General features: G+C 42.1%; 1 protein-coding gene across 1 annotated transcript in view; it reads left to right on the top strand.

The window, feature by feature from the left end:
* Nucleotides 1-18459, top strand: part of apc2 (APC regulator of WNT signaling pathway 2) — a 206721-nt gene that overhangs the window by 90429 nt on the left and 97833 nt on the right. The window contains exon 3 of the mRNA XM_072594240.1: nucleotides 10634-10724. Within this exon, the coding sequence (XP_072450341.1) occupies nucleotides 10634-10724 (91 nt within the window). The remainder of the gene's footprint in view (nucleotides 1-10633; nucleotides 10725-18459) is intronic.

The following is an 18459-nucleotide window of genomic DNA, read 5'->3' as shown; positions in this document are numbered from 1 at the left end:
ATGAAGTGACTGCACTGGTGCAGACCTGTGCCACATGCAGCAACACTGAGAGTACCTCCCACCTGATGACCAGGTTTTAAACTGCAGTGGAGAGGGAGCAGTGCTCCTGTAAGCTAAGTTTCTGCCTCACCTTGGCAACAGAATTTTTACTGAATTTGCAGAAGATGAAGTGCTCCTTTTTGTCTGTTGCTGTCTTTGGAAACTGTCTGGTCAAACATGTAGCTGCCAAATTTCTTACAATATGACAGTGACTCCACCTCATATGTACTTCTCACCTACGAAATGCTTTATCATGTCCTGAGCTTGCTACATGAATGCTTATTTACTTACTGCTTATTACCTATTTAATGGTTTCAGACAGACTTGCCATTTGTGGCTAGTTTGTGTAAATGGTTTAGTGTCTTCATTAAAATGGAAGAGTGAAGTTGCCAACCTTTTCTTTACCAATACCATCAATGTGAATTTCTCACTCAGTAAGATTCTGCAAGAAGACATGGGATAGACTTGTGGAACACAGTACATCAGCCATCCTGTGAAAATACACTGTCTCTTTGTTTAGAGAGTCTCCATTTGTTTAGTGCAGAATCAAGGCCATATAGTTGTAATGGCATCTCTAAGCTACACTCTTTGTGGGACTGGCTTTTCTGTGGGCATGTTGGATATTGAAATCCTTGACCTGAATGCAAAGCAGCCCATTGCAGTGGGGAGCTTGGCAGACAGGCCCACTGAATTGTGGGAGAGGACAAGTGTCAGGCTCCCAGCAAGCATGGCGGATAAATGTTTCTCCAGTAAGTTCAAGAGTGGAAGGGATTGACATAAGATTCCCAACTGATTGTTTGGAATGTCAGTTAGACACTTGACATCCATTATCCCCAATCTTACTGTAATATAGTGGTACAATTTTAATTGTATTACATGTGATCTGGGGGTGACTTAGTGTTGATGCAACATGCCTGATGTTGAAGACACCAAAACATTCCTCCTCTCACTATGCAAAACATTTTAATTGTGTAAGTATATTATGTAGGATTAAATAGGAGATACAGAAACAACTCGTGCAGCCTAACTGGGTTTGGGGTCAAGGTGCAGTTGCTAGGGAGACACTATTCCCAATGGCAGAGGGGTTAAGAACTAGAAGACACCAGTGTTGTGCATTTGTATATGTATGGCATACTATCACTTTAAGAGTTCTATCACATGACATTATTATGACCATTTTGGGCAGGAAACAACTTAGCTGCCAACACATACAGGTTCCATTTCAGACTATGTCTCAAGCTGTGTAGGTCCCAACTTCTGGGTAGCCCTTTCTCCATCTCTCTTTCTTGCTTTGAGATGTGCTTTAAAAGATTACATGTTGACTATATCCTGTTGGTCATTTGTCTTAATATCTCTACTTTTATATCTATTTACAAGCCTGCGGACATCCTGTAGGCCAGCATTTCCCAGAGGGCACTGAAGGACCCACCACACACTGTGACATTCCCTAAAGGTCATTCATGAATCAGATAGGTTCAATCATGGTTTACTTAGGCCCACTTATAAATGAATTTAAATTCCACCATCTGCCCAGGTGGAATTCAGGCCTATATGATGGAATAGTAGTCTGGCATTCTAGATTAAAATGCAATGATGTTACCACTGTGTCACCTCCTCCCCTGATGTAGAGTCAACCTTGTCTAATAACATTCCTATGAAATGCCTCTGGACATTTCACTGTTTGCAGGTAATAGATTAATGCAAAGTTGTTGCTGAAATTGGGGTTGCCAATACTGGTGGGTCACATCCCTTAGTGAGGTATGTGGTTGGGAGCTCATCTATGGGTAAAATGAGGCACCAATATTGAAAATATAACTGATTTAATCTCAAACTATTGCCAGGGAAAGGGATGGAACCAGAACTGAGGCAACAGTTTGGTAGCAGAGACTGAAAACAATGGTTTCTGCCTTCCTAACACCTAATCAGACAACATTTCTGCTCGAGCATTGCATGTTGGGTAATCGTAAGGCAACAGTGGAGGAACACTGATGGTTTTGTTGGAGTTCGATCACTGAAACAAATGAACTTTCCAACTATTCTGTTACGACATTTCAGTCACTGCTTTGTTTGTTTATGTGGGAATTTTCCTTTTTAGTTTCAGGACACTGTAGATGAATTTATCAGCTCAGGCTTTTTGATGTCTGTTCGTTGTCATGGATCCCTGTACTCTTTCCAGCACACAACATTAAATGATCAAAGATTCATTGCTCTGTTCACAGGATTCTGTGCTGTTAAGAGATTAATTCTCTGGGCTATGGGAACCAACCAGAAATACTGACTGGTTTTCTCCCATTTTCCCCTTTAAGTTTATTTGGTTCACATTTATTGCCCAATGCTAATTTGTAATTGGTCTTGAATTACTGCAGTTTGCAACCTAACAGTAGAGCTGCATACTATTACATCAACTAGCTTGTCCAATTTAAGTCCAACATCCATCATAACTCAGCCCACCCTTGTTCTCAGCTCAGAGATCCTTTCCAATGTGTCTGGTTGCTCCACAGACACATCGTGGTGGCCTAATGAAACAAGCTATTCATTCATTATTGCTGAATTTCTTTTGAAAGATACACCACTTAAATTCAGGGGTGAAGGTGTGGTCTCAGCCAAGCTGATTTTAAAGACAACTTACTATCCAAGGTAGCAAAATTAAACTAAAATAGTAAAACTTTCCAGGCAATGTTTGCTGGTTATGTAAATCATACAGTGTAGGTATGTTCTAAGCAACATTATTACACATCTCTGGGATGTGAACCTGTGTCTCCAGACTCAGAGGTAGGAACACTACCATTGTACCACAAGAATCAGTATATTGGTTAATTAGGCACAAGAGCTAACTTAACCACAAGCATCTGGTTGGCTCATCATATAAGAAAGGATTGACATTGATAAAGCAAGGCAAAATGTCCCAAAACACATCACAATCACAGCAATAGGTTTGCTCACAGTGAAGTCCCACAGGCATCAATAGGGTAAATGACCAAAAGAAAATTGTTATTGTTTGGTGCAGGTGGCAGATGGCTAGATATTGGATAAAAGCTCCTTGCTTTTATTTGAAAGGATTTTATACCACCAGCCGAGAGGTCAATTTGACGTCTTGCACTTTGGTTTATCCAATGTCTTAATGCCTCACTTGTCACGTGCTGTGTTTGCAAATTGAGACAAAGCACAAAAGACAAAGCAGGAAGACTTTGCCCACTCCCCCAAATACTGCACGGATTATGGAACAGGGGTGCTCCTCAAAACCTCACTCTAAAATAATGAGGCTGCTTCCACTAATTCCCTTGGTCTCCCTCTCCGGTTATAGTTGGTCATTCACTAATCGGCCACCAATCTCTTTGGTCTTCTCTCCATTGTCTCTGATCAACAATTGCTTCTCCCCCAAACAGTTGTGCCCCCATCCCCCTAATGTTTATTCTTCACATGGTCACTAATTCCCCTACCCAGGCACTAATTGACTCCAGCCAGCTTACTTTCTGTTTGTCTCCCGAACCTCCAGGTTGACCTAAGGCCTCAATCTAGGAAACCAGCAAATGGCCTGATCTTAAACACAAACAGAAAGCACTGGAGGAACTCAGCCGCATCTGTGGAGAGAAAGCAGAGTCAATGTTTCATGTCCAGTCACCCTTGTTCCAAACTTACCTTCACTGCTGATTCCCCAGTTGCTCTACACAACTCACCTGTTCACTCACCAAACTAGGCTCAGTATTGGGGCTCTAACTGTTCAAGGGCAGGGGTCGCATCTGGTGCTCCTTCATGCTTAAAACATGGACACACCTTAATGTCTACCCCAGTGCTTTCAGGAAGACAGGGAAGAAAGATACTGGCTAAAATAAGAATGTGAAAGGATCAGTTATTTGCTGTCAAACATTTTCTTCCCCACATTTCACAACATTTAATCAGTAGAGGTAAAGAATGATTTAATCATACCATGCAACCAGTCAGATTTGAGAAGAGTGTGGAATGGAGAAGATATTAGTGAGCTGCACTTCCATCCATTCAGCCAGCTTGGAATCGGATGCTTAACCCCACCATCTGATTGTTGTAGGCAGTGTTAGGTTAGCCAGTCTATAGAAAGTTCCAGAAATGGATCCTGCTGGATTTATTCTCATGATAGTTGATCTTGCTCCCCCTCTCATAGAAATAGGGATTGCAGAACAGCACCTGTGAAATTTTACTAACAACTGTCAGCCCAGCAGAGCATACCTGAACATAAGATTCTGTGGGTTCTTTTTCCACCATTGAATTTCCATTGGTAAGAGATACATTAGTGTTTAACATTAATGTAACACCATTGAGAGATGATTTGGATGACAGAAGGCAGCAAATATTGTTGACTATCTTTCTTTGAGTTGGATTTCACTTCAGGGTGACATTCTGCTTGAATCTGCCCCACTGACTTAGTAAATGATCAATAACCTTTTGCTAACCTTGCAGCACTCCTGCGAAGCAAGCACATATGAAGTTACATTTGGGTAATTACTTCTTGAAATCCAGATCTTGAGTTTAGTTGTTATTCCAGTAAATCTACCATGCACACCGTTTTCAAAATAAAGAGTGGACTCTTATGGGCGTGGAAATTACTGCAATACACACACTAATGTCAATGTTGAAGGAGAAATCATACAAAAAAGAGAAAACAAAGCAGAAACAAAATTGCGTTTTGTTTATTAAACTGCATTGAGATGAACCAACAACTATTAATGGTTCCCCTGCCTTTGGCTGCAGCACTCCAACATGAATCAGCAGAAAATAATGCTTCTCCTCGCACCAAGTGTCACTTTCATAAAGGATGAACCAACTGTGCAACAGATAAGAAACAGAAATGGACCCTTCTTTGGCTCAAACTGAGCATGTTAACCATTTTACTGAAAGAATTCAGTTTACTGGCCTCTGCACAGGTCACAGAGGACACTGTCAGGAACTGTGTAGTTCAGCATCGCCATTTGAAGGTGTTACCAGATCACAAAGCTGCTGGGACTGGTCTTCTGGAATTCCCATGGTCAAGTTAACCTGCTGTAGATGTTGATGTTAGTTGCAGGGCTGACTGTCAGTGCACAGCAGTAATTAATAATATAATGAAAATCAATAAAATGGTTAAAAACGTCTGTGCCTCTTTCCATTTAAGAATTGCCGTAGGAACCCTTGGAAATCTTTTACCCCTATGAGCACATCCATTGTAAAAATAATAGAAAAATATTGTAAAGGTAGTATGTGAAGTGAACTTAAGGACTGCAAGTTCTTAGGGCACACAGGTCTACAGTTTGAAAGCATTAATAACTCTATATGAGTTGGCATTTAAATTGGCATGTCATGTTGACAGTCTATAAGAATTGCTGGTTAGGGAAATATGTGTGTAAAATTACTGCTGGCCAGTATTAGGACCCCCATTTCTGTGAGGTTATCCCTTGACACACATGATTTATGAACTTGGTGAAACTTGCCTTCTGCTGCAGGGAAATCTATTGCAGTGACATTTTTTTCTTTAGCAGGCAGGTCTAATTTATAGCAAATTTATAGAGAGGAGCCTTTCCCATGAGATGTGTGGGTTGGAGAAAAAGGACTATGCTGTTGCAGCCGTTTTTGTCCCCTGCTCCTACTCTATCAGTCTGTTTTGAGAGCTGGAGTGGCTGGTATTTGAAGAGGGTTGGGCTCCACATGAGCCTAGAACTGTAACCTTAAATGGACCAAATAGTTAACAACTAAACAAACTCATATATATAAAGTTTGATTGCATCTTTTTCTAAGGACTGATACTCAGTGGAAATTTTAAAAGTTTAATTTAGTTCATTTTGTAAAATTCATCGGCAGGATGTGGGTGGCCAGCAGTTATTGCCCGTCCCTGGTCACCCTTGAGAAGGTGGTAGTGAGTTGCCTTCTTGAACCACTGCAGTCCACCTGACGTGTGGTGGCCCACGATGCCTTTAGGGAGGGCATTCTAGGATTTTGACCCAGTGACAGTGAAGGAACAGTCATATATTTCCAAGTCTGGATGGTGAATGGCTTGGAGGTTGGTGGGGGGGTAGGGGAAGGGTTTGAAGATGTTGGTGTTCCCATGTATCTCTTCCCTGTGTCCTTCTAGATGGAAGTGATCATGGGGTTGGAAGGTGTTGTCTGAGGATCTTTGATGAATTTCTGCTGTGCATCTTGTAGGTAGCACACACTGCTGCTACTGAGCATCGGTGGCAAAGGGAGTGAATGCTTGCTGTTATAATGTGAATGCACTCAGAGCACAGGGGGTCTCGTGGATCCCAAAAGAGATTAACCTTTAGTTAAATCTTGATTTTGGTGGTTTCTTATTAACATGATCCAGCGACGCTGCAGTTTTAAGTTTTGGATCCCCCCACATTTGTGTTTTAATTGCACAGGTATCAGCCTTGGAGAGAGTGCAACAAAGGTTCACAAAACTGTTGCCTCTGATCAAAAGATTGTCCTTTGAAGAGAGATTGAACAGTTGGGAAATGTACTTCCTCAAATCTGAAAGAATGTGAGGTGATCTTAATTGAAACATACAGCATTTTTAATTACAGATGCTGGAGGGTTACTTTCCCTGGCTGAGCGGTCTAGAACTAGGGGTCATAATGCCACACTAAAGTGTCAACCATCTAGGACGAAGCTAAGGAGACATCTCCTCCTTCGAAAGGATTGTGATGCTTTGAAATCTGTACCCCGGGTAGCTGTGGTTCAATCATTATGTACAACCAAGGCAGTGTGTGGTACATTTGTGTGCAATGGAAAACTTAGAAGATTTGGAGACGTGCAAGAAAGTGAGGTTGAGCTGGAGGATCAGCTGTGATTCTGTTAAAAGGTTGAGCAGGCTTCACGGGCCGAAGGGCTTACTCATACTTCTATTTCTCATATTCAGAAACTCTAAAGCCCAAACGACACTACAAGAGATTTGGGTGGGAATATTTGATTTCATAAATGAATTTTCGTTAGATTCTTCAGTAACCTTGGCCCTGTTCAATGCCACTTGTTGTGGAAATGTATCCACCTCTTCAATTCTGTTTGCATTTATGGAAGCCATTATGGAAGCACAAGCCATAACTTTCATTAAACGTTTGATCTCTCCTCATAGTCTTGCTCTCTGAAGCTTGTCATCCGTTTCTCTATGTATTCTTGATGTGAAACACCATGGCACATGTTTATGTTAAAGGCGCTATATAAATGTCACCCGTCTGACTACTTAACCGACAGAAAGAGCTTTATTTTGTGTTGATTGACAAGCCCTATTTCAGAATGTTGGCAACTGCAGTTTGCACATTTTAGAATTTGCTGTGCGGCACCGGCTTAGTATTTGAATGGTAAACAGTGTTTTTGATGACAGAAGCCTGCTATCCATCAGACAAGCAATTCATCCTTGATCTCACAACAAAATATTAACCGAGCTAACACAGCAGTGGGTAATATTAACCTAATATGCCCATTAAACATCTGGGAGTATTCAAGGGAAAAAAATGGCTTTCCACCTCATCCAATTCTACTCTCTTATTGAACTCAACAGGCTATCACATTGAGTGGGGTGTTCAAAATGGAAGCAAGAGAGAGACCAAACTGAACATAGGCTCCGTAGGGAATGTGACTGAGGAAAAAATATTGGGAAACATTGGGAAACCAGGAAATGGCAGAAAAGGGTGGTACAGTAGCTCATAGGTTAGCACTGCTGCCTCACAGCACCACAGAACCAAGTTCAATTCCACCCTCGGGCAACTGTGTGTGTGGAGTTTGCACATTCTCCCCATGTCTGTGTGGGTTTCCTCCGGGTGCTCCAGTTTCCTTCCATAATCCAACGATGGGCAGGTTAGGTGTAGTGGTCATGCTAAAGTGCCCATAGTGTCCAGGGATGTGCAGGCTAGGTGGATTAGCCATGGGAAATGCAAGGTTACAGGTATAGGGTACAGGGGTCTGGGTCTGGGTGGGATACTCCTCGGAGGGTTTGTGTAGACTCGATGGGCCGAATGGCCTATTTTCATGCTGTAGGGATTCTGTATGAAATGCCTTGCATCAGACTTCATGGCAGAAGACACTAATAGCATTCCAAAAAATACTAGATAAATACAAAGTTAAAAATCACACAACACCAGATTATAGTCCAACAGGTTTAATTGGAAGCACATTAGCTTTCAGAGTGCCGCTCCTTCATCAGGTGATGTGAACAATCACCTGATGAAGGAGTGGTGCTCTGAAAGCTAGTGTGCTGCCAATTAAACCTGTTGGACTATAACCTTGTGTTGTGTGATTTTTAACTTTGTACACCCCAGTCCAACACCAGCATCTCCAAATCATAAAAGAGTACAATAATTCTCACTGGAGAAATATAAACAGTAAGTACTGGAGTAGGCCAGAGCTTGGGAATTCTGTGGCGAGTAATTCGACTCTTGTCTCACAGGTCGCTGTCCACCATCTACAAGGCACAAACTAGGGGTGTGATAGAGTACACCTCACTTACCTGGTCAGGTGCAGCTCCGATAATGCTCAAGAGGTTTGACGAAACATCCAGGACCAAGCAGACCACTTGATTGAAACCACGCCCACAAACATTGATTCCCTTCACCACCAATGAACAGTGGCAGCAGTGTGTACCATCTACAAGATGCACTGCAATGACTCACCAACGCTTCTTTGACACCACTTTCCAAATCTGCAGCCTCTGCTGCCTAGAAGAACAAGGGCAACATGTGCTCAGGAACACTGCAATTTCCCATCCTAGTCACGCACAATGTCAACCTCCAACATATAGCTGTGCCTGGTTTGGAATCCTGGATCTCTCTTACGAACAGCATTGCAGCTATCCCTATTCTCGTAGACCTGTAGCTCATCACCACCAAGACTACCGGAGTTGAGCTTTAAAGTTTGGCCTTGCCAGCAATGCCCACAGCCCACGAATGAAAAGAAAATATTGTGGATTTGGAATGCACTGCCTAAAAGGGTGATGGAGGGTGATTCAATCATAGTTTTCAAAAGGTCATTGGATAAGCACCTATAGGGAACCAAACATTGAGAAAAGACAGTGAGTGGGATAAGTTAAATGGTCTTTCAGAGAGACATGAAGCTAGCAGACGGAATGACCTTCTCTCTTGAAGCTATCAGTTTTGCTGTCCTGGTGTTGCTTTCTGAGAAGTGTTCACGGACAGTTGATGTCACTGTGTGGTGCATCGATTCTGGTGTTTTATTGATGTACTGCATCAGACTTCTGAAATTGCATTTTAAATCTTTCCTTTGCGGGTGCTTTTGGGAGGTGCTGAGCCCCAGTCTCAGCAGATCCATTGGCTGCTGCTTTTAATGTAGTGGTTAGAACAGAACAGGATAGAGGGCTGTGTGCAGCTGCATCTTGATCCGATGCGGCAAGCCTAAAGCGACCTGATTCTCTGATTTAATCACACTGAACACAGTCCATCTGCAGAACAGTACATGCAAGCCAAAATGTGTAGCAACCTGGAAACTCCACATTTAGCTGTGCTTTGATGTGACTTCCCCTTCCAATTAAAACATAAAATGGCAGGATGCAGCTGGTGCATACTCTTTTGGAAGTTGATGTCATGTAACTATCCTTTCCAGAGTGGTTACTGCTGGGAGTGAATGTTGGATGTACAGTGGCAATGCTGTGGAATTAGACCAGTTACTGTGCCTATCCTGGATAATGCCAACACAGGCAGCCCAGCGCTTTCAAAGTGATCGATGGAATTCAAACGGGAGTTAGATGCAGCAGCAGCTTTTTAATAACCGACTGGAGCAGCATCTTCTTTGGAGCACTTTGCAACGATCTGAGGAACTAATGAAGCCCACGAAGGTGTTAAAATCCAGCCTGTGGCTGCTTTAATGCTGTCTTCGATTTTTCCTCTTACCATTGCAGAATCAATCACTGCGTTAAATAATGTTTGGCTTAATGTTTGAAGTTGAGAGCGCAGGGCATTTGAAGGTAAAAGGCTTTGTAATGCTGATCCCTACATAGCAGCAGTGTTATTAAACAGGAACTCAGCACAGCCACTTCCTTTTGTGTGCTGCTAAGAGCAAGGGCCTGTTTATTCTATCAGCCTGAAAGGTAACAAGAGTTCGCACAGCATCACGCATTGCTTCTGCAGAACAAGATGTGTTTAGTATTGATTTGTTGGAGTTATAATGGTGTATGGCATATTTAAATGGGAATGGAGGGAGAAAAAAATGCAAAGGATCACAGGATCGATAGGAGAACATTTACAATTGCAAGGGCACATCCTCTATTGCAACATTGATTCCGTACGGAGCCAGAGGGCATGGTATTAAGGGTGATGAAGGTGACCTAAAGCAGACATTCACCAGCCACAGCTTTCACCAGTGAGGATGAGGAGATCTCCTAATCAAGCTTGATACACATTGCCTCCAATAAATGCCTCTGTTCCAGTGCCCGGTGTTATAAACAAACAGAATGGAAAGAGTACTTGGTGTTTGCAAAGTTGGCAAAGGAAAACGAAATTATAAGTCATACCCTTGAGCAATCTCGATACCAACAGGCTTCTCTTTCAGAAAGGTTCTTCTGACTGTCTAGTTTTCCTGTGTGCGTCGCACCTGTTGTAGCAGGATGATAGGTGTACTGATTACCCTCAATTACCTACTGCAGGAAATGTTAAAGCAGCTCCAGACCAAGCTGGAGCAAGAAGCTTGCAACTTAGCGTCGACTGGAAGGATCGAAATTCTGGACCAGCTGAAAGGTAGGATTAAAATCTCCATATGCAACGTAATGATGGAAAATCCATCTGTTAGAAATGTTCTGTTCTGAAGAAGAGTCATACCAGACTCGAAACGTTAACTCTGTTTCTCTCCACAGACATGCTGAATTTCTCCTTCATTCTGTGTTTGTTTGCTATTTAAAAAGAACAAAAGTTCTCTCTCCATCACAACATTCCTTCCTCCAAGTTGAGTGCATGGGACAAACATCAAAAAAAGTTAGCTTCCGACTTGCTCAAATCTACCCCTAAGGGTCATTTGGTGTCAGCCATGGCTCAGAGCCAAAAGGTTGTGGGTGGGTCAAGTGCCGCTCAGGGACTTGATCATAAAAGCTAGACTAATTCTCCAGTGCAGTACAGAGGGAGTGCAGCATTATTGGGGGTTCTGCCTTTCAGATGAAGTGTTATACCAGATCCTCTTCTGCTTTGCAAATGCTTACAAAAGTTTCCATGGCACATTTTTTGAAGAAAGACAAGTTCTCTTTCGTGGTAAAAGTGAGGACTGCAGATGCTGGAGATAAGAGTCCAAAGTGTGGTGCTGGAAAAGCACAGCAGGTCAGACAGCATCCGAGGAGTAGGAAAAAGGCTTTTCCTGATTAAGGACTTTTGCCCGAAACGTCGATTCTCCTGTTCCTCAGATGCTTCCTGACCTGCTGTGCTTTTCCAGCACCACACTCTTGACCCAAGTTCTCTCTCATGTCTTGGCCAATTTCTATCTCTCAACTACACCTAAAATCCTGCTCATTGTCACTTTGCTGCTTTAGGGACTGCATGTTTCTGACAGTACAACAATCAATACAAAAAGTATTTCATTGGCTGTGTACAGTGACTTGGGATGTCTTGGGGTCATGAATCATGCTTTATAAATTCAAGTCAGTCTTTAATGCAAGGCATATAAAGGCAAAGACTGACTATATTAAAAACAAGAGAAAACCAACGTTTGGTGCAATTTCTGCCCAGCTTCAAGTACAGTGCAGGATAGCTTATAATCACTCGTTGGCAATGTGATACAGGACACATTTCAGGGCTGCATCAGAGATTTGTAAAAGTCTGCTCCTTGATTTAATTCACAGCAATTCCACTAAGTGCACTGGGCATACAGCTCTGCCCAAGCTGGCAATGATCCGGCAAACGGCATTAGTGTTATTGTCCTAAATATAACTAGCATTTAAATCATTTTTTCCTTTTTTCCCAGCTCTTAGTTTTACTGCCTCAACAGTTTATCTTTTCTTATATTGATTTCTTCCCTGCGTAGCTGTCCAAAATCCCTGCCGCCCCACCCCAGTCCCTCGGTGAGGGATGTTACTGGGATCAATGCAGCACTTGCTTTCATCAAACAAGCTTTGATCAATTCCTTTACCTTTTGAGAAGTGCAACTACGATTGGATTTTCTAACAGAGTGTACCAACTAAATCTTTAGTCTCTCTATTGCAACAATATTTTAGTTTAGGCTGATAACCTAATTGCTGTGGGTGCATTAACAGACTGTGGTGATTGTAGAAGTCACAGGGCAATCGGGGTGGGCAATAAATCCCAGGAATAGCCACAGTCCATGAATGAATAAAAAAAAAGTTACTCACCAGATGCCAATGGTTATAGTTTGGAGTTGATTATTTTCCAGTACATTTTGGGGTTTTACTCAGTTGGAGTGAGTGTAAAGAAAAAATCTAATTGTGACAAGGGCTGGGACATTTTGTTGAAGTTGCACAGGACATTGGTGAGGCTTCTTCTGGAATACTGTATTCAGTTCTGGTCAGCCAGTTATGGGAAGGATATTATCAAGCAGATATTATTAAGCTGGAGAGGGTTCAGAAGGGATATACCAGGATGTTGCCGGGTATGGAAGATTTGAGTTATAAAGAAAGGCTGGATGGGCTGGGACTTTTTTCACTGGAGCGTAGGAGCTTGAGAGGTAACCTGATGGAAGTTTATACAATAATGAGAAGTATAATGAGAGAATTGATGGTAGTTGTCATTTCCCTAAGATGGGGAATTTCAAGACTAAGGGGCAATTTTTTAAGGTGAGAGGAGAGAGGTTTTAAAAAGACATAAAAGGCAAATTTTTTTATTAAGAGGGTGGTTTGTGAATGGAATAAATTTCCTGAGGAAGTGGTGGATGTGGGTACAGTTACAGCATTTAAGAGACATTTGGATGGATACATGATACGAAAGATTTGGAGGGATATGGGCCTGCAGCAAGCAGGTGGGACTAGTTTAGTTTGGGATTATGTTAGGCATGGACTGGTTGGACCAAAGGGTCTAATTCCATGCTGTATGACTCTACAACTCTATGACAACAACAGCTTGTAGTTGTATAGAACCTTCAATGTAATAAATGCCTCAATGGGTTTCACACAGGTTTGTAAATCAAATTTTTAAATATCCTTTAAGAATATTTTAAAATTTTCTTTAAACATCCTACGTGGGATGTGGGTATCATTGGTTGGGTCAGAATTTATTGCCAATTCCTAAGTTACTCTTGAGAAGACAGTGGTGACTTGCCTTCTTGAACCACTATAGTCTATATGTTGTAGATAGACAACCAAGAAGGTGGGAGTTCACCAGTGACACTGAACAAATGGTCATATGGTTCCAAGTCAGGATGATATGTTGGCTTGAGGGAAGCCTTCAAGTAGTAGAGCCCCATAATCTGTTGCCCTTGTCCTTTTCAATATATCATGTACTGAGTCACAGAAGGAGATATCAGCTACAGTTTGGTCAATGAGGCAGGTTTTAAGGTGAATTTTAAAAAATGGGAAGTGAGATAGGGAGGCAGACAGATTTATAAAGGGTATTTTGGAGTTAAGGACTCCACTAGATGAAGTCATGGTGGAGCCAGAGAAGTTGCTCAAGAGCCCATCATTAAAGCAGTGCAGATGTGTCAGAGGATTGTGGGGCTGGATGAGATTTGGAAAGTGTGAGACTCTGGAGGAAATTTGCAAACAAGGTTGATCATTTGAAAATTGACTTTGCTTATTGGAAGCCAGTGCAGATCAGGAGAAAGTGAGGACTGCAGATGCTGGAGATCAGAGCTTAAAAATGCTTTTCCAGCAACACATTTCTAAGGTCAGATCAGCTGAACAAAGAGTTGGATGGTTGAATTAGTATGAGTTAGGATACGGGCAGTAGGGTTTTAGGTGATGAGGATGAGTAGAATGAGGCAGGCCAGCTCGGATTGAGTTGGAAGAATCAAATCTGAGCATAAAAAAAGCATGCTTCAGTAACCATGAGCTGAGGGAGGGGCAAAGTTCAGTGAAGTTACTGAGGTGCAAATGGGAAATCATAGTGATGGTATGGATGTGTGGTCAGAGGCTCACCTGAAGGCCACACATAGCAGCAAGGTTGTGAAGGGTCTGATACAGTTCAGACTTGTTATTGTGTAATATATTGATAGGGCTCTTGTAGTGCAATGGGAGTGTCCCTAACAGAAGATGTAGCTTCAAGTCCCATCTGCTCTGGAGGTGAGTCACAGCGCTGGATGAACAGGTTGTTTTAAAAATATCTATAGCACCTTAATGGATTTAAGAATACCCCAAGGTACTTTACTGTCAGCAAAGTGTGCTTGTAATCAGATTAAGCAGACATATCTGACCACTGGGTTGAGGGATAAACAGATGTGACAATTGTGACTAAGCTCACTCCTGTTCACACGTGGTGCCAGTGCGAAGACCCAATCCAGTAGAGGCGATCAGGTATGGAAAGTGACTTTTTTCTTGTGCTTTCATAAGCCGGGGATACTGAGGTCAAGCCTAGCAGCAGCTCTGACTGAGTTTAGCCAAATGGGATGGATCTTGCACTTTTCTGATCTGGGTGGCTGTTGATCCAGGCGAAGTCAAGCAAATTGCTATGCTGAACCTTGGCCCTTATGTAGCAATTTAAAGCTGTAAGCATATGCTCACTACAGGAAGTGGTGTATCTGGTTATGATGGCTCTTGTGGTGCAGTGGTAGTTTCCCCACCTTTGGGCTAGAAGGTCTGGGTTCAAGTCCCACTTTCACTGGCAATGTGCCATAGCAGGGTAATTAGAAATATTTATATTTGATTATGTAACATTGTCTGTGTCAATTAGGTTCATGATGCACAGAACGTAACATCAATATGGATTTGTTGATGTGTTTTTCTTATTGATAAATAATTAAACTAACCTGATTAACTATACTTGTGACTTTTGGTCTTGCAATATCTGGTGCCTATAAACACTATTGATATATTGAAACCTCAATAATGTGGACTGTTAATATGGAGTTGATGGGAACTGAGAAACGTCCATGCTGATATACAGGTAGGTTCAGCCAAGTGCCTCTACTGATCCCTGAACCCAAGCCCCAGTGATTGCAAAACTTCATTCAGGGGTGTTGCATTTCCAAATAACAAGGGGTTTATATTAGAAGAGGCAAAGTAGGCAGTTGGACTGATTTCTTTGGACCTACTACTGGGGAGTTACAGTTGCCAAGCTACCAGGTTTCCTCCCATTTAGCATCAAGTCTTTAATTGATTTTAGGATGAAGTTTCTTACAGCCTCACAACCTTGTGAGGGTTAACCCACCAAAACACAAATTAACCTTGACCATGGAATCATTCTTCTTTATACATCCCCTCTTCAAAGGCAGGTCTGACCCACAGCACTGTGATCTCCACCGCAGGTAAGGCAAGGAAGCAGCTCCTGAATCCAGCCCAGGCAGAACAGGGATTAAACCTTGTGCTCTTGACACCAATCTGAACCACATGGCCAACTGGCTTCCCCTGGAGTTAGGATTATGTGACAATATCCACCTTTACATATATGTTGTTATCATGGAGTTATGGAGACTGAAAATAGAGAACCCAATTTCTTTCTATCATATGGCTGATGAGGAATCTCTCTAATTCTTATCACCTGCCATGTCCTGGAAAGATTTGCAAACTGATTGTTAACTTATTGACCACCTTATGAATGCACATTCCTTGCCCATTAAGTGGATCCTGAACACGAAGCTACTAGCACAGAGGTACAGACATTACCCACGTGAATCATAAATGTGAATTACATAGTATAACATGCCTATCCTATCATAAAGCGCATTATCACCTCATTTATTAAGAGCAATACCAAATGCGATTTACTACTAAATTTTAAAAATGCACTTTTTCACATGTGGCAGAGTTAATTTCAAAGTTCAAAGGACACTCAATCATGTGTGGAATTCAATTATGCGTCAGGATTGATTTTATTTTGTGCATCATCAGGCTTATAGACACAAATATACCATGCATCATTAGTGATTTCCTCCGGATAATTTAATGCTGACCTGAAGGTTACAGCTCCTCCTCAACAATGCCTCCTTTCTGTTCTGAGGCAAAAAAAATCACACTGTTTTCATTTGTTGCCAGCTAGTGCCTCAGTTAGTTGCATAGTTGCTGCTAAATTAGATGTTTGGGAGTTCCTGTCCCACTCCATAGCTTTAGCAGAAAAATCAAGGCTGACACTTGAGTGTAAGACAAACAAAGTTGGAGATTCTGGCTCTTGGACCAGATGTTAAACAGAGGTCCTGCTCACCCTTTCGGTTGAATGTAAAATATTCGTATTATTACTTTGAAGAAGAGCCGGGAGTGATCCCCTGTGTCCTGGCAAATATTTTTCACTAGGAGAAAGTAAAGACTGCAGATCCTGGAATTCAGAGTCAAACCGTGTGGTGCTGGAAAAGCACAGCCAGTCAGGCAGCATCCATAAGACCGTAAGAACATAAGACATAGGAGTGGAAGCAAGGCTATTCAGCCCATCAAATCTGCTCTGCTACTTAATCATGGCTGATGGGTGTTTCAATTCCACTTACGTGCACTCTCCCCGTAGTCCTTAATTCTTTGTGAGATCAAGAATTTATCAGTCTCTGCCTGATCTGAAGAGCAGGAGAGTTGACGTTTCAAGCATAAGCTCTTCATCAGGAATGAGGCTATAAAAATGGCTTCAGGATGTGGCTGAAGAACTTCAGGGCAGAGGAAACAACCTTGGGGGTGCAGTGAGAGAGAGAGACTCACTAAGATCCTTGTAGAGGGAGGAGGAGAACTTCTTCAAGGTGGGTATTATTGGAAGAGGCTTTGCAGTGAGATTATAATCAACCAGGAGAAGGTGAGGACTGCAGATGCTGGATATCAGAGTCAAAGAGTGTGGTGCTGGAAAAGCACAGCCAGTCAGGCAGCATCTGAGGTTCAGGAGAATCGACGTTTCGAGCATAAGCTCTTCATCAGAAACGAGCATCATTCTCGTGCTCAAAACTTTGACTCTCCGGCACCTCAGAAGCTGCCTGACCGGCTGTGCTTTCCCAGCACCACACTTTTTGACAAATATTTTTCACCTAAATCAACATCGTAGAAAGACATGATTTAGTTATTGTCACACTATTGTTTGTGGGCTTGCTGTGTGCAAATTGGCCATCACATTTCCTACATTACCACAGTGGTTAAGCTTAAAAATGACTTCATTGACAGTAACAAATCCTTTATGGAGTTATGTTCTTCGGTCATGAAAGGTGCTCTCTGAATGCAAACCTTTTTATCCTTTTCTTCTCATTGGGTTCTGATGCTCATTCACATTTTGAGGAAGGCAGGGGATTGTCAGGTGTTGAGAAAGTTAATAAACCTGTCTGCGATGTAACAAGGTTGAGTGGGTAAAAGTAACCACTCGCATCAGTCGAAGCAATAGGTCCCAGGTCTGAGCATGCTCTGCACAGTCAGCTATTTTGGAAAGTGTTAAGGCTTGACATAATGCCTCTAGCACAAAGATGAGAAACTCTTCTTATTATTCCATAACCTAGTGTAACTTGTGGGGTCTTATGGTGCAGTGGGTAGCATCTTGCCTCTGAGCCAGAAGCTCCAGAGTCTCATTCCAAGATCTGAAGGCCAAGGAAAGTGCATTCATAACACAGCTAACAATGTTGATGATCAGCCTGCAAATCCTTCTAATACACACTCATGGCAGGCAGCGAATGTGACTCCTGGTCTGTCCAATGATAGAAACAAAATGGAACCTCCACCATCATAATCCATAGCACTAGGCTACAGCACACATGAATGCATGAAAACAGACCAACATCAGTCCAGCAAAAATATGCCTGTGTGTGTCAAGTGAGTCTACAATAAGACTCAGCTGTAATAACCCAATGTACAATAACTTACTCAAACTCAGATATGGAAGTTCTGCAGTTTCTCCTGAACCCTGATGGAAATAGAATCCCTAATTGGATCATCTTATTTATGCTAAATAATTTGTAGGATAAGATTCCCTTGTGCAACTGTAACCCAATAAACAGAGGTGGAAATTTGGAGGTATTGCTCTGTTGTCAATGCATGTCGACCAATATAATATTGTCAGAAACATACCAAAAGCGATATGTGTGATGATGTGTCCACAGATGTCAAGGTAGCTGATAAATCAGGCCATTTTTTGGAGGCTAAGCAAGAAGAACCATTTCCCAGGTACAGTAAAGATCATGCCATCACTTCAAAGCCAAGTGAGATATTCTCTATTCCCAGAAATGACAAAGAGGAGTAAATAGTGAAGTGTGTTTTCCATGCAACTCCCATAGCTGAGGGACTATGTGTGATGCAGAAAGGTCAATAAATCTGAAAGGTAGTTGAATTGATATTCCAGAAAAGAAATAACATAAATGGGATAAATAGTAGAGTAGAATGCAGTCTGTACTTAAAGGGGCAGCTGTGAAGGGAATTGTAGGTTTTAGCATTGA

This window comes from Chiloscyllium punctatum, chromosome 24 (genome assembly GCF_047496795.1).
Source record: "Chiloscyllium punctatum isolate Juve2018m chromosome 24, sChiPun1.3, whole genome shotgun sequence".
NCBI lineage: Eukaryota > Metazoa > Chordata > Chondrichthyes > Orectolobiformes > Hemiscylliidae > Chiloscyllium > Chiloscyllium punctatum.
The sequence above is the reverse complement of the archived record's forward strand: the minus strand, read 5'-3'. Positions and strand labels throughout refer to the sequence as shown.